Source organism: Dermacentor albipictus, chromosome 4, assembly GCF_038994185.2.
Source record: "Dermacentor albipictus isolate Rhodes 1998 colony chromosome 4, USDA_Dalb.pri_finalv2, whole genome shotgun sequence".
Taxonomy (NCBI): domain Eukaryota; kingdom Metazoa; phylum Arthropoda; class Arachnida; order Ixodida; family Ixodidae; genus Dermacentor; species Dermacentor albipictus.
Window position 1 is genome coordinate 104,347,356 of NC_091824.1, and position 22,036 is coordinate 104,369,391.

Genomic DNA, 22,036 nt, shown 5'->3' on the forward strand with positions numbered 1-22,036 from the left:
GCAAACGAAGTAACGACGCAGAACCTCGGCGCTAAGGCAGGAAATTCTCTGTTGCTAGCCGAATATCGTACGCTCTTCGTCATACGCTGGCGGCCGAGGCAGGAAGGCGAATCGCGGAGGCGTTGAGCCAATACGTCGTACATCGCTGTCGGTCTTGCTGCTGCATGGATGCTGTTAGAGTTGGTAGAAGAGCAGAGCAGCGACTGGTTCCCCCGCTTTTTATTTTCTTTCTCTTTTCCATCTGGCATAGCAGCAGCAGTTGCGTCCACGTAATAAAAAGTCCAACACACGTCCCACACGATCAGCCGTTGAACGCGTGAGCACTCCGTTTTGACAGCCGAGGTTTGCCATAGCTAGAGGGTGGGCTGACATAGTGGAGGGAAGAGAAAGCGAAGAGGTGATTTCCCAGCAGTGTTCGGAAGAATCCCTTCGCGGCTTCTTCTTTTCTTATTTTTTTCCTAACTTTTTCCTCGCCAGACAAGCCAAGAAAGCTCCTCCTTGCCAAGGGCGCCGGAGCGTCTGCGACTCGCCGCCGCAGCCCAGCAGCAAACACGGGGACACGTGACGGAAGCCCCCGGGAACAACGCGTCCGTATCGTCATAATTACGTAGCGGCACATGACGCCGCCACGCCGGTAGCACGTGTCTCCCTCTCCGTCCGGCCTCCAAAGCTTCGCCATCCCGGCGACAAGCGTTGCGAGGGAGAGGAGGTGATCGGAGGAAGAGAAGATAGAAGGCACCTAAGCGCGCCCTAACGCGTGCGCCCCACGAGCGTGATTTCGCGTGGCGCGTCGAGGTTTTTTTTTTTTCCACCTCACGCTTCTCCCTCGCCCACGATCTCACGCACCGTCTGGGCTATAGGGCTTTGATGGGGCGTGACGTCGTCGCTCGTTCTTCTCCGCACCTGATAATTGGCGGGGCACCGCGAAGTCGCCTGGAAGGCGTATTTAAGAAACTCACTGTCACGTCGAACCCGCACAGAGACCGCGGCCCTCCGTTACTGACGATCAGGTTGTTCTGTCTTCCGGATTCGAGTGTTACCGAAGAAGCCGCTTCTCGAGTGCCTTCCTATTACTCTGCTCTTTCGTGGACACGTGCTTGTCCTTAGCGCTGCAGCGTACTTGAGCATTCTCTCACCTTCGGAATCACCGCTCCAGCGTTCTTGGTAAGCGTACGCTTCGCTACTTGTTACCTTTATTTTGGTGTTGCTAGAAACTCGGGATGAAGTTGATCGCATTTCGCGCAATATTTGCATGACAGGCGATTCCTTGCATTTCTTTCATTTTATGCATATGTGCATTCTTTGGAGGAGGGTAGCTAGCTCACGTACGCTTCAACATGTCGAAAGCTGCGCTATCTGAAGCGCCGTTTGCAATTTCGCTAGGGTGCTAACTTCTAATTTCTCGCTGTGCAGTACTGAACGCCTGCGCGCGAGTTAATATAATGCCAGTGCAAGCTACAAAACAGAAAACATCCGGCAAACAGACGCCGACGGTTGCAGTCTGATAAGTCTTTGGAAACATTGGAACACACACGGTAGGCCCCGAACTGCTAACTCATGCTGCAGTCTCCAATTCGCATGGCAACAGCGAGAGCACTCGAGCGAAATCTACCTACGCTGATATTCAGTGCTTACGAAACAGGAAAAACTGAGCGTACCCCTCAACGATCGTTACAGGCTATATTGCGTAAATACTCATCTCTGTTCTCTCACTGTTCATTCCAGGATGTGCCAATCGTAGGTGCCTTGCTCATCGCCGGCCGCAAGAAATGATCCTGATGGATACGCTCTACGATAATGGCATGTTCGCCATCCAGTCACTGCAGACCAGGTGGGTTTTGCTCGTACTTTCCTCATTGCGCACTGTTTAAATTCGTAAAGAGAACTGCCACTTCCCATAAGCGCGCAACTTTTGAAATGCTGTCTGGAATCAGGCAGAACGAACTCAGTAGCTGATGGGCTAGTTCTGCATTGCGTTGACCAGCGTGTAAAAACATAAAACGAAGGAACGCAGACCAGTGCTGAAAGGGTTAAGCTTTCAGTTTCTCGGACGAAGTGCACTTCATCGCCTTAGTCGATCCTGCTACCGATCGCACTTTCTCCTTGCGCTATGTGTAGTACGCAGAGGGCGGGACAGAAAAGAACGGACAGACTAATGATGCGCGCCAATCCTCTGTCGGTTATTTTCTGTCCCAGTTTCTTCGTACTACATAGTGCAAGAAGAAAGTAGGAACAGCCTCTAACTAGACCCTTTTATCGCCCTTTTGAACTGCTGTTGATACTGCTTTCAGGTGACGGTGGTGCAGTGCGTTTCCTGTTCGATAAATTTTGACTGCGTACCGGCAAATTTTGCAGAATTTGCTGTTTAGCTAGAATTTGGGGACATTCTACGGTACCGCTGGGTCTCGAATTTTGATCTGAGGATATGGAAGCTGAAGGGCGCTCCATATTCCCCTAAATATACGCTACTCAAACTAGTAAAAAAATTGTAAAAGACCGAGGTATGCTTCTTATGCTGCTGCAGGAATGCAGCCCGACCGCGATTTCGAACATGAAAGAATGACTAAATGTACGCACGGGCACGCACAAAAGACACGTCAGAATACAGCTTGCATTCTGAACAGGCAGGATATCTACTCACTTTATGTTCGTCTAGACGGTGACCCTGTCTTTACTCTATCTGGACAGTACGTCTGTTTTCGTCTTGTTAATACCGGCTTTCTGTAGTGATACGTAGCATACTATCCCAGGTGCGAACGCTGCTGCATTACCCATCCATTTGGTCGACTCAAGGTTTATATCGTCGGCATCAAAGCTGACGGGCAAACACTGCAAATTCTCTCCGTTTAGCGGAGAGAATTTCAAGCGGAGAGAATCTTCCAAGGCACAACTGGCGGATTGAATTACATGTAATAGTCACTAATAAGAAATGATACAAATGCATTTTTCCCATTTGAAATAGGTGGTAGTCATTCCTCACAAAAAATTCATGCGTCATTTTTATTGCAACGCAGGTTTCAGCACCAGCATGGTCTGTTCTTCGCTATCTCCAACTTCGGAGATCCTCGGTACGCCTTCCTCATCTTCGCGCCGCTCATATACTGTCTCGACTGGACGGTGGGACGCCGACTGATGTGGGTCACCATCATCGCCGAGTGGTCCAACCAGGTGCTCAAATGGTGAGTGCTGTTGCGCACTAGTGATTTTCCTGTAAGCAGTCGAGGGCTGCAGAAGATTGCGTTGAACGGCGAGAATAAGAAACCTGCCAACATAGTGTGGGTTCGCTTGAAGCAAGGAGAGCCACTGGGGGTATCTTGGAGCCTTCAAACTGTGGCGGTCTTAAATAGAATGATGATGATAATCATAATGACGATCTCCTCTTATGGCGTCCACATTCGAAAAGTAATCCTGCTTCGTTCTTTTTCAAGCAGTGATGACAGGAAATGGAATAAAGAAAGAGTTTCTGCCTATAATCGGCGTATTCTGCGGAAAACAGGATAACCAAAATCCACAATGGGGCGCAGAAGCACTGCATAAAGACGTGTGCACGTTAGAAACGCATATTGGAAACGTGCTTGTTCCATGCTGTCAGCTCAACCTATTTCATTGGAATAACCTGTTCTTCTCGCAAGGATGGCAGATAATGACAGAAAGCCCGAAACCGGGATATACGGACGCGTTACATTATTTTATAATGAGCATAATTTTTTAAGACTTGTCCTGTACAATTAAATTTTCTACCGACAGGTCTGCGTCCTTGTTGTATGGAAGTCAGAAAGTACTAAATTTCGCGTCTTAACTGAAGAAACATTGCAGGATACATGAAAACTCCTAAAAAAAATTGCAATACTGAAGTGCAGATAAGGCATTAAATTGAAATCGGCTGCTTTTCTGGGAGCTCAACTGCGGGACATTTTGCAAAGCGAAATATAACTTATTGGTTTCGCTTGTATTTCTTCATACGAACAGAGCTCGTCGAATAACACTTTTTATTGTTTCTGCAGCGCGCTATGGTTTCTTCTGCTGCAGCATATTAGCGTGTAAACGCCCCATCTGTGTTAAGAACCCGCCTTTATCTTTCCATGGTTGGGTCGTAAAACCTTTGTTATGACGTTAGAAAGGTTCTTTAGAAAGGGATTCTGAAAGGATATGCCTAGCCAGAGAAACAATGCGCTTTGATTTCAGTTGTTAACAGCACTGGAAAGCTTAACGGCATACGTGGCACAATACTCTAGCAGCATATCTTATTGCCCTTAGGCCTACGTCGTCACTATCTGACAATTTCTTTAGCAACAGTAATAATGAAACAATGCATATTTTCGCCTTCCACTGAAGAAAAGACAATTACATTTCTCATATACGGTGGCGTGTTTTACTTCTTTCTTTTATATATAGACACTTTGATTACCTTTGATTAGTTCGTAATTAGTGAAACGCAAGAAGAAGCATGTGCAATCGCTTTGCACTTTTACGAAATCTGGAATGTTCTGTACATTCGTAATGCGTTTACTGCATATCTCGTAGATATCAACTTCAGTGCCTCTATAAGCAGGACGCGGAACAGCAACGACTGATAGTATTCCGAGACCATGACATGTCGTGCCAGATAAAAATCTTGGGTTGCTTATGGAGGTAGGGGTAAGCCTCTATACACTTCATTTCCAGGAGTAGCAAACCGTTGCTGGCCGACATTGAGGCGAGGGTGTAGATTAAGTCACCACCGAATGCTCTGCTGAACTATGTCGTTACAGGCCACGCGCCGTGGAAGGAAACATCTGGGAAACCGTGTTTCGTCAGCAAATGTAATGGGCTGCATTGACGCGCCGGGTGAAAAGTCTTGAGAAGTTGGCTGCCTATAAATGCATTTAAAGAGTGTAATTAGGCATATGGAGTAGGACTAAAGCACGATCGAATGGTCGCCCTTTCACTGCATTCAAAAAGGAAACGTCGCGCTTAAAATCACCATACGAAGTTTTAATTTGAGCGTATAAATGAGGTGTGATAAAAAATACGGGTGCTATTTTGATATCATCCAATGGCGAGGGTGGTTTTCTCACGTGGGCCCTAATCTTTTGAAAGCGTGATGGTTTAGCATAGGCTCGATAAACTCGAAATAAATGGTATCGTGGTTACGAAGAGAGAGAGAGAGAGAGAGTGAAACAAAGGTCCGGTACTTTTTCTGGAGATTCTAGTTCGTGCATAAGCTAAGGAAAGTTAATACCATGGCTGGGTACTGAGTGTTCACACACGCGCCCTTCTTTGTTTGGTGCACGCAGGATGCTGCATGGCGAGCGTCCTTACTGGTGGGTGCACGAAACAGAGATGTACAACCGCACGGGCACCGGTACGCCCGCCATCCGGCAGTACTCGTTGACGTGCGAAACCGGGCCCGGATCGCCTTCCGGCCACGCCATGGTGTCGGCGGCCATCTGGTACATCATCCTGGACTTTTTGCTGCGTCGCACTGGAATCGCCCAGCAGATGGGCAAGGCATGGACCTCCTCCTTCCACTGGTGCGCCTACGCGGCTCTCCTGAGCATCGTCAGCCTGTCGCGGGTCTACATCGCTGCCCACTTCCCCCACCAGTGCCTGATGGGCATGGTCATCGGTGAGTGCGTCTCTCCTGTCCTTTCACTGGTGTTCAGTGTTCGAGCAACGATATTTTAGTGAAACGGTTAGAAAGTAAGAAGAAAGAACTTGTGTGAGGTGGCAGAAGAGAGGGAGAACAAGGATAGGAAAGCAGGGAGTTCAACCAGAAGAGCATCCGGTTTGCTACCCTACACTGGGGGGCAAAGGGGAATAGAAAGTAGAGAAAAGAGAGAGAGTAAGCACTGAGTGCGTGTGGGAGGGACACTGTACACAACGACACTATAAACGGTCTCTTAAGCCGGTACTATTGCACTAGTGCAAGAATCGCTTTTCGAGCCAGTGACGGTTGTGGCCATGGTCAGAGTATCTTTGACTCGGTGAACGGTCTCGCGTCCAGTCGGTCTAATGTGGCCCGCAGAGAGAAGCGTTGGGCATACTTTGAAAGGAAAGTCATTGAGAAGGCTGCGCTGTTTAGGTACATGCTCCCTAAATCGTGCGAATGATATTTATCTTGTAGAGGCTACAAGCTGACAAAGATGGCTTTACCGTGGACGGGATGTTCTCTTGGCAGGACCCAGTCGTTAATATATCAGCATAAGAACGGAGTAGCATATGGGCATGTGCTTCGCGGTCTAAAAAAGAAAAGCGTAGAAGTAGCGTGCCTTAGTACATAATTGAAGTGTTCGTAGACTGTGATGGTGTGGCTTGGCCAATAACAAGAGAAGGGGATTGAATGCCAGACGTCATAATGCAGCTCTGAAATGAGCACTGCCTGTTGACGGATCTTGACACTGGCGCAGTGGATTTCATACTTCTCACAAACGCTGCATGTAACTAACGTGCATGACCTGGCGAACCAACCTTTAATGACATTCGGTTTGTTTTTCCCGTCATTCAGGCTGCTTTCTGGCCAAGTTCATGTGCAAGCTCGACACCGACCACGTGACCCGCCAGCAGTACGTCCTGATCAGCGTGGGTCTGTGCGCCAGTGCGTTGTCTACTTACGGCGTTCTTCGTCTCATGGGCGTCGACCCTATGTGGTCCGTCGACCGGGCTGTCAAATGGTGCGTCAAGCAGGAGTACATCCACGTCGACACCACGCCTTTCTTCAGCATGATGCGCTACTGCGCCTTCCCATTTGGCATGGGCCTCGCCATGACTTCTGACTTCTACCAGCGCGTCAAGTCGACCGAGTTCACTTGGTCCATGCGAGTGCTGGCCGCTATCTTGGCCGTCGGCGCCGGCAAGGCTTCTGAGTGGGTCTCGCTGCCCAAGAACAACGTGGCCGTCTTTTATGCCTCGGCATTCCTCTTCAACGCTCTCCTGGCAGCGGTCATGTTCGGCTTTGTGCCCTACGCGGTGGCGTCTTTAGCGGGAAGCCGTCGCCGGCCTTCGGGAAAGGCAAAGTCGTCGTAGGCAGGGTAGTCTGAGGACGGCGCTGCTTGTCCTCGGCGTCCCTTGCTTGAACAAATTTCTGTCCCATACCTCCCCTAGTTCCCTTAGGTATTTTTAACAAATTGTTGCCAAAGCGTCCCTACCTGGAACCACGAAACCGCAGGTTCGGGATAGGGACAATGCACCGTCTCTGCGCAGGGTTTGTCATGCTGGTCCGAAAATCACACTCCACTAAAAATGACAAATTCATGAAGAGCAAGTATGCTATACGGTTACACAGCTTCCCAGCTGTAGCCTGATAATGCACAGTGCATTTCATGGTACCTAATTGGGTGAATGTATTCTTTTTTTCACTTTCTGGAAAATCATACAGACCATGCGCGAAGGCCGTGAAAAGTTCCTCATGCTTTCATTGACACTGTACCAATCCTCATCGAGCATACAGTACGTCTCATGGAACACTCAGTCGTGATAACCATTTCATCACAGTCATTATCAATCATGAGCAATTTCTGCATTTTACATCAAACTTGTCCCAGATTGAGACAGAATCAAGCATTGTAGAATTACCGGTTTGGAGCAGATCAACTTGAACCCATAGAGAAATAACGGAGTAAGCATACTCTGAGGTAAACTTATACGTTTGCACAATTTAAGTGTCTTTGCAGTCTTGACTATTGGCATTGACTCTTTCACTATTTCGCTCAAACAGATGTTAGAAGAAAGTAGCGGCTTCATATACCCTGCCGATGCGAAGGCGTTGCTACAAGCAATTGTCAGGCTTTTAGTGTATTTTTTCTCCAACGACATATACAGCTGTAAACTGGTAAAAACGTTAGTCTGTAACCATCTTTACCTTGTCACCTGAACACATTAACACATCATTCCTCACAAACAACTTCATTGTAATATATCTTCACTGTAAATAATTGTACAGATCTGAACTGTTCGGTTGTGTATTGTGCAGGTGATGTTTTAGAGCGTGTGCGTAATGTCTGGTTAGATCTTCATGTCAGTCACAATGGTAAATGTGTCCAAACGTTATACTGTTTTCAGTGGTTTAACATTGAACATGTTTAATAAAGACAATTTTGCACGTTTTCATGTCTGTTGGATCCAATCTCTGTTTGCAGATAACTTGCACGTGGAATGACCAAAAAATTGCATGGCCATATAATTCTTCAGAACCCCTACACAAAGTGTCACACCAGAGGAGGCATTGGGTTAATAACATGAGCAAATGTTGTGTGATGCCACAGGTGTTACCTCCAGCGGCGCCTGTTGAGTACCTGCAATTCCTGTACAAGGCTATTCCGTATACGTTCAACGAAGGTATACCTTCGCCCTGAAAGGTTACAAAAAAGCAGCCTGAACTACATCAGCAACAGCGTTGAAAAGGGGTGAAATGTTGGTTACGTCTGGGCACGTCATGCCGAAAGTCCTGAGTTTGGCGAAACCGGGAATCTTCTAAACTTCGGAAACACCTTCAGCTGAATTAACTAATGATACTAAGACACAAAATCCGAGTCCTGGTGTCCCGTAAGTTCAACTGCCTAAACATCAACCTCGCATATAGGCGGTTAATACGGTCTAACTGACGTGACCGATGAACAAATAGTGTGACTGCCATGCAGCATTGATAGTGGTTTACAATGGCGGCGCTGAACTCTCTCAAAGCGCTTTCATTACTGTGCACGCCAGTGAACTTACGCACGTAGAGTGCGCTCTTTAAGGGGATCTGATTAGGAAGTTTACGTAAACTACGCCAACGTGAACTTGGGCCAGACATGCGAGTGGGCCAAACTCGCGTGTTCGTCCTGAGCACCATTGAAACAACTAAAACATCTCCCGGTGAACATTAGCTGAATTATAAAACTTACAGATAATAAAAAAAAGAAAAGAAATACGAATAAGCTTAATTAAAACACAACCTGTCTTCATGCTCCGACATGTCCAGATATGACATTGGTGTCACTCACGTATCAAGAAATTGAGCTACACAAGGAAGAAAAGGAGAGGGGAAAATAGAAGAGAGCAAACACAGGGAGATTAACCAGACGCACGTCTGGTTTGCTACCCTGCACCGAGGGAAGGGGGTGTAGGGATGAAGAGAGAGAGAGATCACAGTTTCGCGCACGTTTAAAGGTTCGCACCGAGTCTACAAAAGTTCGCCAAGACTTGGTCAACTTGAATGTTTTGCGTCAAACCAAGCGGCCGATATTATATCACACTAGCAAGAAACCACCTGCGAATGGCGTTTTTATTTCTTTATTTCGGGATATACGAGCTCATATCTATGATCACCATGAACGAGGAAACGTTTTTCCAGTGATGACGACAGACTTTTTCGAAGAGCGTGACAGAGTTGAAAACAACAAAAATATATACCGCACTGTCTTCTGGTTTTGCTTTCCTGAATCAAAATCATCTGTGGTGTGGGAAGTCACCATACTTCCCAAAGGCCCTCATTATCATCGTATACTACAATGCGTCAGCTCGGTGTCTCTAGTGCCCGTGCACTAGTGACGCAAATAAGCGGTGGAAGCCATGCACTCCGAGTATCAAGTTTGAATCGTTGAGCACTTTATTAACTTTACATGTAGGCGACTGTAAACTGCGAAGCACACTTTTTTAGGAAATTCAGAAGTTCGATTGCACCGTCTACCTGGGGCCACTATTGTTACAAGCAACTTCTATTGAGCATGCATCGCCAGGTGAGCTGACCGTAGCTATTATAGTTCTTTTTACCAGGCTGCAATCGACATTCACGACTACCTTTTTTAAAACTACTTCGCGATACTCAAGGTGATATTGGGAAATCGGCAAGCTAAAAAGCATAGCCGTGCTTTATGCCCTCTTATGGGTTGTCGCTCACTATAGCGACCGTTTTCGGTGTTTTAAAAGTCAGAAAGTGCGACGGTACGACTAGCAATGGCTTATTAGTCTGGCGTCGTTCACTCAGGACCAAAGTGTTCATACCCATAAACTTCCGCCCCTTGATGGCACACACGCACGCTGCAACGCACCGTTCCTGTTCTCAAGATAAGTGTCTTGGGGGCCGTGCGTATGGCCTGTGACCGTGTCATCAGTCAATGGACGGTCGAAGCGCTATAATGGAGCCTAATCAATCCTAAAAGACGTGCCAAATTGCGTCCATTGTTCCCCGGTACGAAATTATGCGTGAGCGTGGGCTGAGACCATGGCGCATCACACAGTAGTGTGGTGCGTCCGGTGAATAATGGCATTCGATGCAGCGACGCTAGTGACGCCGAATCGTGGAGGCGACGGACGCCCGCTCACTGGAAGCCGTCGCCTTACGGCCGGAGTCCTGCGGTTCCACGATCCGCGGCGTCGGGCAGCGAACGTGGTTGTCCGTGTGCGAGGTCGACGACTGGGCAGCGCTGTGCTGTTGTATTGAAGGACGCGCTCGATCCACGGCAGGTACGGTTGAACGTCGGTGTAGACGCCTGGCGAGTTTGGCACTGCACAGCTTCGGCCCCAGGACACAACGCCGATCTGCACGGCAACGTCATTGATGACCTGGAACAACGGTCCACCGGAGTCGCCCTGCAGAAACACGCCGGAAAAAAAGCGAGAAAGGTAAAGATCTGCGAGAGAAACAAGGGGTCCAAGGAGCTCGATTTTTTATTAGTCACAAATACACGAAGAAACACATCATGAAGCCGAATAAAGCCTACGAATGAAGTAACCCCGAATGATGGGCCGCACTTTAAAGCTATTTATTTTCCGGACACTAGACGATGTTTTCCATCCATCCATCCATCCATCCATCCATCCATCCATCCATCCATCCATCCATCCATCCATCCATCCGTCCATCCGTCCGTCCGTCCGTCCGTCCGTCCGTCCGTCCGTCCGTCCGTCCGTCCGTCCGTCCGTCCGTCCGTCCGTCCGTCCGTCCGTCCGTCCGTCCGTCCGTCCATCCATCCATCCATCCATCCATCCATCCATCCATCCATCCATCCATCCATCCATCCATCCATCCATCCATCCATCCATCCATCCATCCATCCATCCATCCATCCATCCATCCATCCATCCATCCATCCATCCATCCATCCATCCATCCATCCATCCATCCATCCATCCATCCATCCATCCATCCATCCATCCATCCATCCATCCATCCATCCATCCATCCATCCATCCATCCATCCATCCATCCATCCATCCATCCATCCATCCATCCATCCATCCATCCATCCATCCATCCATCCATCCATCCATCCATCCATCCATCCATCCATCCATCCATCCATCCATCCATCCATCCATCCATCCATCCATCCATCCATCCATCCATCCATCCATCCATCCATCCATCCATCCATCCATCCATCCATCCATCCATCCATCCATCCATCCATCCATCCATCCATCCATCCATCCATCCATCCATCCATCCATCCATCCATCCATCCATCCATCCATCCATCCATCCATCCATCCATCCATCCATCCATCCATCCATCCATCCATCCATCCATCCATCCATCCATCCATCCATCCATCCATCCATCCATCCATCCATCCATCCATCCATCCATCCATCCATCCATCCATCCATCCATCCATCCATCCATCCATCCATCCATCCATCCATCCATCCATCCATCCATCCATCCATCCATCCATCCATCCATCCATCCATCCATCCATCCATCCATCCATCCATCCATCCATCCATCCATCCATCCATCCATCCATCCATCCATCCATCCATCCATCCATCCATCCATCCATCCATCCATCCATCCATCCATCCATCCATCCATCCATCCATCCATCCATCCATCCATCCATCCATCCATCCATCCATCCATCCATCCATCCATCCATCCATCCATCCATCCATCCATCCATCCATCCATCCATCCATCCATCCATCCATCCATCCATCCATCCATCCATCCATCCATCCATCCATCCATCCATCCATCCATCCATCCATCCATCCATCCATCCATCCATCCATCCATCCATCCATCCATCCATCCATCCATCCATCCATCCATCCATCCATCCATCCATCCATCCATCCATCCATCCATCCATCCATCCATCCATCCATCCATCCATCCATCCATCCATCCATCCATCCATCCATCCATCCATCCATCCATCCATCCATCCATCCATCCATCCATCCATCCATCCATCCATCCATCCATCCATCCATCCATCCATCCATCCATCCATCCATCCATCCATCCATCCATCCATCCATCCATCCATCCATCCATCCATCCATCCATCCATCCATCCATCCATCCATCCATCCATCCATCCATCCATCCATCCATCCATCCATCCATCCATCCATCCATCCATCCATCCATCCATCCATCCATCCATCCATCCATCCATCCATCCATCCATCCATCCATCCATCCATCCATCCATCCATCCATCCATCCATCCATCCATCCATCCATCCATCCATCCATCCATCCATCCATCCATCCATCCATCCATCCATCCATCCATCCATCCATCCATCCATCCATCCATCCATCCATCCATCCATCCATCCATCCATCCATCCATCCATCCATCCATCCATCCATCCATCCATCCATCCATCCATCCATCCATCCATCCATCCATCCATCCATCCATCCATCCATCCATCCATCCATCCATCCATCCATCCATCCATCCATCCGTGCTCCAGTCTTCTCGACTGCCGAGGAGAACCTGCTTACAGTGTTTGAGCATGACACGGACGATCATAAGTTGGCTTTAGACGTATACACCAACAGCTTTGCTGAGAGCGTCGTGGAGGGTCAATATGCTCAACTTTTGTGTAGTGATAGACTATATTGTACTTATCTGCTAGAGTACATATTTCAGCACCGACGCAATCATATGATTTTTTTTTGTTCTCCTTTTTTTTTTCGTCGAGTAGAGCGGAGCGACACCGGAGTGTTCCTAAAGCGCTGTTGTTCAAGCCGGAGTCAGAAGATGCCGCCACCAACGCTGCTGTCCCCACCCGCGTATTCCAGTAATCTTTCATACTGTTTCAATTACTACGTTCATAGTATGGCCAAATGCTCACAGATAACTTTAGAATTTTTACTGAATTGCTGTAATAATTTCGCCAGCCATTTCATAATAAGGAGACATAAATATGCCTAATAAGGGTTTCCTGTGGCAACATAATTATGACACGCTTGTTTGTACTCCTGAGTGTTGCAGCGAAACTGTTTGGTTGATCGACTGATAGTAAAGTGGGTACTACATTTTTGGGGGGGAGTAGTAAGAGGGCAGTTATGTAATGTTGTGTGTGGTGACGGTTATGGAACTGACATAAATGGGGTAGTCGAGATATCTAGCTAGTCTTCTCCAGAGCCTGCCATTAAAAGTAGAGAAAAAAAAAGAGTGAAAACTACATCGCGAGCAACAATGCCACCTATATTCTCTGAAAGGCTTAGTTTCCGCAGTTGCGCTGATCAGTGCTGCGTACCGTGCAGGCGTCCTTCCCGCCTTCAAGGAATCCAGCGCAGATATTTGTGTCTTCCACGAGGAACCTGATGAGCTGCTTACACAGGGTTAGGTTTACCAGTGGCAGCTCCACGACCTGCAGCACGTCGGAGGTGGGACCATCTGTCAACGACGAAGGAGAAAGAAATGTGAGGCTCAAAGGTTTACCAATGCTTCAGAAACCCTGCCACGAGTGTATAACAGCTATCGATAATCAAATTTAGTAGATCGGCAGATGAAGCACCTTGCCTGGGTATTTGGAGAGAGTGGAGGCACTCTGTTGGCGTGGCACCCGATTACTGTTGTTTGCAGTAATCGGGCAGAACCCGATTACAGCGAACAGAAATGGGGAGCCACGTGACCCCTTGGTACGTTTATAAAATAGCACATATGATACTGAGTACCACTCAGATCAGATCAGATAAAATGAAATCACCGGGTCTCGATCAACGCGCCGGTTGGGCATGGCAGGGCGCCGCACCGCAGGGCACGAGTCCGACAGAAAACAGCAGACATGACACAGACGATCATAAGTTGGCTTTAGACGTATACCCCAACAGCTTTGCTGAGAGCGACGTGGAGGGTCGATATGCTCAACCAACACATGCTCAACTTTTGTGTAGTGATAGACTATATTGTACTTGTAGCGCCTAATGCAAATATTATGCGTTACCTTGCGTAAAGCACCTGTGGCGTCGCAGTTAGAGAGCGAGGCTTGAAAACACAACATTCTTCAGGCCAAGGTTCGGAAATAATCTCTGGCGTCATGGTTTGAGTGACAAAAAACTTTGGCGAACAACCAAGCGAATATCCCTAATAACTGCTCTTCGCAGATAACGATAAGCAGGATGAAATGAGCATAAGCACGTATAGAAGTAATCAAAGCGTATTTTCTCGCAGAACGCTCGGACTCCACATTGGCAATCAAAATTGTGATTCTTTTTTTTCAAGTTTTCAATGCACCACCGAAAATTGCTGCAGCGATAGTCTTCTTCTTGCTCCGACATCACTGTTAAAAGCGACTTTGAATAGGTCGGGCGAAGGTAACTTTATTAATTTGAGCTTCTGTTTTAGCTAGTATATTTCAGCTTGTGCATTTGCAGTTCCTGCTGGCGTAGAACGAGTGCTCATATTGCAAAGCAGGTGCTGTTTGGAAGTCATATTTTTTGTTTGCTTGTCGTGGGATCCAATGCCGACCACGGGGTAGCATTTTGATGGAGGTGAAATGCGAAAACACCCGAGTACTTAGATTTAGGTGCACGTTAAAGAACACCAGGTGGTCCAAATTATTACGGAGGCCCCCACTACAGCGTGCCTCATAATCAGATCGTGGTTTTGGCACTTAAAACCCCATAACTACCCCATAACGTACGTTTAATATTTCGCTTGAGTTTACGGTGGCTGGTGTGAGAACCCCAATTTACAGCTACATCATTTTTCATTGTTTTTCTATGTAGCACAAAGAACGTTCTATCCGACAGTTTTCCTCACTTAAGTATTGCACCCACCAACTTAGCATTCATTTCCGTCGAAAAAAAAAAGTGCGAGCACTATGCGAGCAAATACGTTATGTACGTTCGCACTGCCAAGAAAAACCTATACTACCAAGGAGACTGCAAAAAAGGTTCGCAATAATCCGCGGGGAGCACTGTGGCGAGATGCTATTGACGAGAGAAAGAGAGAAAACAAGAGTTGAAAGACAGAGAAGTTAACCACATCAAGTGTCCGATTGGCTACTCTGCACAGGGGGATGGGGAATGGGCAGAAAGAATGAGAATAGTCTATTGAAGTAAGAGAGAAGTAAAATGACGCGCTTGCGATGGGCACCTCTGAGTGCAGCTGGTATATTTTTCCACATTAACCCAAACAAACAAATCAATCAGTAACATATATGATGCTGATCTGAAGTTCGGACTTATGCGGTATACATTAATCGAAATCGGTGTATCACCTTCGTTTCAGTCCTTCGACGTCCCCTTTCTCGTTGACCGCAAACTGCGAAAGCGTAAATGTCGGAACCTTAAACATAATCGCGACATCAATGAATTGTGTCAATGAGGTTGCGGCCCTAGCTCTTATCCCCCCTCCTCCCTTTTCTTTCTAGCATCCTTTTTCGTGAAGAACATGTCAAAAGTGGTGTGAAAATGACACGTGAACGCATCAAGGAGTGCATCATTGGAAATAACCTCAGAACTACAGGTATAGAACGGTTCATAAGAACAGATATGATTGCATTACTTTAAACAATAACTTTCAAACTTTAAACACGCCATCTGATGGTGATAGCAAGCCTAATATAAGCCAAGATGACAGACCGTTGACCGAAGAATTCGGAGGAACGAATAGCTTTTGGAAGTCGGCCTCAAGTCTTTTTAGCTTTCATGCGTGGTCACCTGCGATCTTCCTTTTTCGTTCCATGCCTCTCTGCCTTTCCTATCGGTCTAGTGAGGAGCTAGGGGAAGGTCCAACCCACTTCTCCTTCTTTCAGCTCACTAAAACTCCTATCTCCCTTCACTTTCTTGCCCCCTCCTTTGCTGATCATGCGGTGTTCCTAAATTTTCGACAGACGGAAGAGGCACGACGCGTCTTCTCTACCTATCACCACGAAGTCAAGAAGCTTGTGAAATTCAATATCAAGCTTCATTCGATTGTCCGTTTTCATTTGGCGAGATTTTCGGGTCGTAAACCATAACACAGCTGAGCTCAGCTATCGCTAAGCGGGCGATTTTAAATGATTTTTCAACTTGTTAATGGAAATGCGCTCCAGATTTATAGCACACCGTAACAAGGAGTCATAGGAGGGTGCTATACACGTAGCACATGGGTAGCAACGGGAAATGTATGCGGGGATATAGCGGTACGCGCTCCTTATTTTATAACTTTTAATCACGCCTCTAATTGGCACTGAGCGGATTATTATTGTTGTCGTCTCCTCTAACGTATAGCGCGCTGATGCTTCGGGCTTCTCGAAATTTCTCAGGCGCGTTTAACTGCAATTTTCAGTTGAGAACTCACCACACTGTAGGAACAAATAAAGTGCTGGCAGTTTTTTTTTTCATGAGGTAAGTTCCCGTCTAATAGCGAATTTCATTTTTGACAGCTCTTGTACTTCCAGATGGAGTACTTCCACTTTGCGTGGGAATGAGCAGTACATACGTACTCTGTTGAATAACACTCGAGTATGTAGTTTGCTTTTTGAAAGGAGGAGAAGGTAAGGCCTTAACCAGGGTTCTCTAGCCAGCTAGGCGGCATTAGGTCAGGGGCAAACGAAGCATAAGGTGGAGAATAACGCTGGTGCCTATTATGACAGAAAAGTCCCTTATGCATATAAATTACTGGAATTTCTCTGTATACCGCACATCGACTACACTCTTTTATATGTAAATCCCTGGGAGCGTTCGTTACCTGACAAAATATTTTTGGCCACGGACCAAAAGTAACTATTTTGGAAAATGGGCTCGGATTTTCTCATCTCGCCACCCCATTAAATCCTCTTACGCCCTGAGCAATCATGCCTTTCATTACCAGGGCTAGTTGTAATTGGCGTACAGGGCAAACGTTGCCAGCGTTCATATAAACCTGGTCTTCATTCAGCGGTCGGCGCTTCGCTGTCATCTTTGACCCCTCCTTATCCTTTCCCCCAATTCGACGGCGCCAGACGCATGGTTGTCGAGCAATACGAACGCTTACATTACACGCTTACTTTCAGACGTGTAGCCCCAGCCGCTGACCAGGGCGAACCCTTCCGGTCGGAATCCCCGCGGCGGCAGGCAGATGGTGTTCACGTATCCGCCCAGCCTCCAGAAGGGCACGCGGTCCTTGAGGCGCAGCAGCGCGATGTCGTTCACCAGCGTCGCCTCGTCGAACTGCGGGTGGATGAAGAAGGCGCACGGCCGCGAGCGCCACTGGAAGAGCGACGGGAACGACATCCGGTGCAGGCCCAGCCACACGGTGACGTTTTGCATCGACTCCCTGCACCGGGAGCGCGCGACGAGCGAGATGCGGCTGTGTTTTAAATCGCATCGCGTTGAATGGAGCGAAATAAACCCCGCTCGCTCCATTCGACACACAAAAAAACGAAACGAAACGTAAACGCAAACGAAAGGACCGACAGGCTTGTGTAACACTAAAAATTACGAAATATTGGTGCCTTGCGTGGCCTGTGTTGTTGTATCGCATTATGTGACAGTACTCACGTAGGTCGAGCAGGTCGGTGTCTCAACATTAGGCTTGTACGAGCACAAGCCTAATGTGTGTGTGCTGTGCTATGTGCTCTCTCTCCCTCTCCCCCTTCCCCATCTTTCATCTCCCCCATCCCTCTCCCATGTGCAGGGTAGCAAACCGGTTAAGCTAAACTGGTTAACCTCCCTGCCTTTCCTTCTCCACTTTTTCCTTCCTTCCGTCCTTGTGCGAGCACAGCAACAGTGTGAAATATTTTACAGGCTCTTATCTTGGCCTTGCATTGCAAAAAGTGCAAGTGTACCCCAAAGTTGTCGGAGACGCGGGTAATTTGAAGTAATTGTGACCAGAAGGGGATAAAAATGTTGCTGAGGCCTTTTATATTGAACGAGGAGATAATTTGTGCGTCAGCCATGCCCGCATAGTACTACGCGACAGCTACGTAGGGATTGAACAGTTTTGGTTGTTTTTGCCTTATGTTATCTAACGTGTGAGGTGGAGGGAGTGAGATGGATGTCCAGGTGGGGCATGCGCGCTATCTTTGCACGTTTCCTTTTTTTTTACATTAAGCCCTCAGTTGTAGTTGGTGTAGTATTTATTCTGTCTCCATCCCTCACATTGCCCCTCGTGTTAAGTACCTTTTCAAATATAAACCGATTCCTGCATAACATAGCCACAAAGAAAAAGAACGCTTCTGACCATTCTAGATGTCAACATCAACGCAGCTGAACGCACAAGGTGTGCGCCAGATTCGGGTGAAACGGATTTAGACAGTATTCGTAAAGCGTCTAGATCGTTATTGTAAACTTCTTCGCCTTCTTATGTACACCTTCATTTACTTGAAGAGATATCTTACTAGATAACATTCATTAACAAGTCTACTGCATTCAGTGTGCTGTTGGCCCAGAATCTTTGGGGATGAGCTATTTGCAGAAAATGTAGACATCAGTCGATGAAAAATGTAAAGCCACAGTCACTCTGGCTTCGCTGGAAAGCATCTGTAGACTTTCTATAGATGATCTCAGTAAATTTTGTGAAGGATTCTAGATTTTTCAGCACGCCTTAAGGTAATCTAGGCGTGCACTGGACCCGCTGTGGTACCTTAGTGGCTATAGCGTCGTCCTGCTCAACTCGAGGACGCGGGTTCGATACCGACCGCGGTAGTCGCGTTTCAATGAAGGTCAAACGCAAGAACTCTGCTGTACTTAAACCTGTGCAAGACAATACGAAACACATCTCTCATTTTCTTTTTCTTTGCAAAGTTACCTCTACTTCCTAGATTTTTAGCAGTAATTTGTGTTAAGAGTGAACTCGCCTTCGTTTCAGGTGTGTTGAAAGCGACGACAACGTATAGTACCTATTTGTAGCCCTGCCATTGCATTTGACGTACCTTGCGAGACAGTGACCGCAGGTCAGTACAAACTTGTCCGTGATGAGGCTTCCGCCACCGAAGAAGACGTTTCTGCCATCCTTTCTCCGAATGAGAGCCGCCTGCATAAATGCGCTTGGTTAGCACGTAACAACGCTTGGAGAAGTTCGTGAATAGTAAAGCCTGCTACAGCAGTCCTATACTATACATTAGGTTAAGGCAGATATAAAGCCCGTTGAGTTATATTTAGACGTGTTTATCGTTGAAATGATAAAGCAACTGTGCGAGCATTTGTACAATTTTTTGGAGACAATAGGCCAAAACATAAAAACAGGCAGTACAAATGAAAAAACAACGATATGGAAAACAAAACACTTGGCTTAGATCTTCGTAGAGAAAATCGTATAGCCACTGCGCATCCATCAATGCTACCGAACAGGGCAAACGTTCTGAAGAAATTTCTTGAATGCTATTAGTGGGCAGTCTTGCAATGTGCTTGCAGGCACAGAAGCACATTAACGTCTCTTTAAATAAAGCCTTTCAGCGATACTTCTAAAACGTAATAGCTTTTACACAAGGTGACATGATATAAGGTGACATGATATAACTGACTTCTTCAGGTACTTCCGCTATAACAAATGAAAAACAAGAAATAGGTCAGTATCACAGGATTAATTTCTGGATCACTCGGTGCAATAACATCCAGCAACACAAGAACGCTCTAGCATAAAGCTGACAGAAGCAATTAGGAAAGTAGGATTAGCAGAAGACACCCAGGAACTTTGGTAATAAGCTTTTGTCAGTAGCATTATTATATTCAACCGTAAGCTTTAGTCCAAGCCTCGCTTCCGTATTTTTCCATGCGCAATCTCATTCCATTTGGCGCAAAATATATATTTTCAATTATTTTCATGTGATCCACCGATAACGCAGTACATTCAGTGTTTAGCTCACGTGGTACAGCCTTCACTCAACCAAATTTAAAGGTCGTGGGCTTCAACATTTTAACGAACGAACGAACAAATATGGCAGTAGGCTATAGGCGCAAATTACAACGCGAACTTATGTGGCCCGGACACGTGCGAAGGCCGTCACGTTGAAAATCTTGTGAATCCTTTTGCTAACTTATTATTTATCCCGCCATTTTAGCCAGCTTCATTGGGTGGAATCCAATTGAAAGCGTTGGTATTGAATTATGACTCCCACCCGAAGGAACTAAGCCACACTGATAAGCATGAGGCGGGGTGCGCGAAGTAAAGGCTTATGCGCGCTAACGTAGTGAGCGTTATTAGATTATCGCCCTTTGCCATTAGCTGTTCTTGTTTTCGAGAGTGCGCTGGCTTCTAAATTACATAGCCCTGCTATTCTCCATCTTAGTTCATTTATTCCTCTTTTTTGCATCTTTGTACAGGTGGGCGCAGGCAATGGGAAAGGCCATTTTCTGCTCGCAACATGTGGGCGGCTCTCGGCGTTCAGTCTTGCGTTGTTGATAAAGCCCTAGCCGAGAAACGGGAGATCGCCAGATAACAGATTTGCTTTGGAGCGTTGATGTAGGCGGATCTCATGTGCCCTGCGGGAAGCCGTGGAAGGAACTTGTAGAAAAGAAAAGAAAAAGGAAAAGTAAAGAAAAAGGAAAAGGGAAACGTCAGCAGCAGAGCTGATACCGAAGAGAGTTGATTTTCCATAACCGCAGCGTATACTATAACGGAAAGAATGCGGTAAAGTTTCACGAGATTTATCTAGATCGATTGCTCGCGCCAGAGAAAAGTTCAAAGGTCGGGTGCGAAGGGCGAAGGAAGTAACTCGGAAGCTCTGACGAGGCTGGCGAGTCTCATATAAACTTGAAGACACGAAAGATATGCCACACTATGCGCTACCTGATCTGAAACTCTCGTTGAATGTGGGTAATAACCACGAATAATGCTAAAGCAACGAAAATGTCAAATTTCCGACGGCTGCCCAGGGGTAGCAGTTAAGGCACTCGCAGTAACGCGAGCGCCAATCTGAGAACGTAAATCTGATTTCAAGGCAAGAATGCGCTGATTGACACCGAGAGCTTTCGGAATACTCGCTTGTCTTTGTGGTGGGGAGGTTCTATAAGCGGTTATAACGAATAAATGTTTGATGCCATCGCCTGTGATGGTTGGAGTCGGGCATGAAATAGATGGTAGCTGGCCCATGCCATCGTCGAACTTATGCACGCTGGGGACGTTATATAAGGGAGAGACTTGTTCTCATCGAGAACGAGGAATGTGGGATTTATTTACAGTATTCACATGAGAACGTTACGGCTCACCAGTCTAACATGACTGAAAGAGGAATGCACACTGAGGAGCCGCCAACGGCTCCTTAAATACACTATATCCTTCCTAGATCCTTAGGGGAGGGAAAACAACCGCTCAACCTGCTACCAATTCGGAGCGATCAAAGTCATCGTAGCCGACCCGGCTTTGAGGGGGAGAGTTTACACGCTCACTTCTGCACAGGTTTTACTGACCACACCAAGGTGAGAGGGTTTTCGCAGACACGGGTCTTGCCCCGAGCAGGCGCCTCTTCATTCCAGTGTTGACTCCGCAGACAATGGCCGCCGCCGCGTCTGTCCATGACTTCTAAGCCCCGTGAGACGGCCGCAAGACACCTCCCAGGAGTTGCACCGCTTCAAGCAAGCTGTGACGGCCACGGCAAATTCACTAACAATACTTGGTCCGCCGACCGCGTTTAGTCATAGCGGCGGCGCTCGCTTCGGGACGCGGCGTATTGTTTTTTTTTCCCAGAGCGAGTCATCGCAGCTAGCCGGGTGCGTTCCAAGGTCTCGTTCTCCGAATATCGCCACTCCTGCATGTGCGGCTGGCTGAAAAAATTTTGTAGGTCGGTACCCTTGCAGGCCGTTCGTAACACGCCCTACACCATGACTCTTGTGTACAGCAATGCCACATACACAATCAATCAATCAATCAATCAATCAATCAATCAATCAATCAATCAATCAATCAATCAATC

General features: G+C 47.3%; 2 protein-coding genes across 2 annotated transcripts in view; one reads left to right on the forward strand and one right to left on the reverse strand.

The window, feature by feature from the left end:
- Window positions 1-914: 914 nt before the first annotated feature.
- LOC139059207 (glucose-6-phosphatase 2-like) lies at window positions 915-8,086 on the forward strand. The gene is made up of 5 exons (XM_070537312.1): window positions 915-1,164; window positions 1,726-1,831; window positions 3,015-3,179; window positions 5,277-5,608; window positions 6,488-8,086. Exons 2-5 carry the CDS (start codon window positions 1,770-1,772, stop codon window positions 7,003-7,005), a joined length of 1,077 nt encoding a protein of 358 aa, XP_070393413.1. The 5' UTR covers window positions 915-1,164; window positions 1,726-1,769; the 3' UTR covers window positions 7,006-8,086.
- A 1,109-nt stretch (window positions 8,087-9,195) lies between these two features.
- The window catches only part of LOC139059208 (trypsin-1-like), a 29,724-nt gene continuing 16,883 nt past the window's right edge, over window positions 9,196-22,036 (reverse strand). Inside the window, exons 3-6 of the mRNA XM_070537313.1 lie at window positions 19,058-19,158; window positions 17,192-17,460; window positions 13,472-13,611; window positions 9,196-10,551 (exon numbers count right to left, since the gene is read on the reverse strand). Of these exons, the coding sequence (XP_070393414.1) occupies window positions 10,192-10,551; window positions 13,472-13,611; window positions 17,192-17,460; window positions 19,058-19,158 (870 nt within the window). The 3' untranslated portion in view covers window positions 9,196-10,191. The remainder of the gene's footprint in view (window positions 10,552-13,471; window positions 13,612-17,191; window positions 17,461-19,057; window positions 19,159-22,036) is intronic.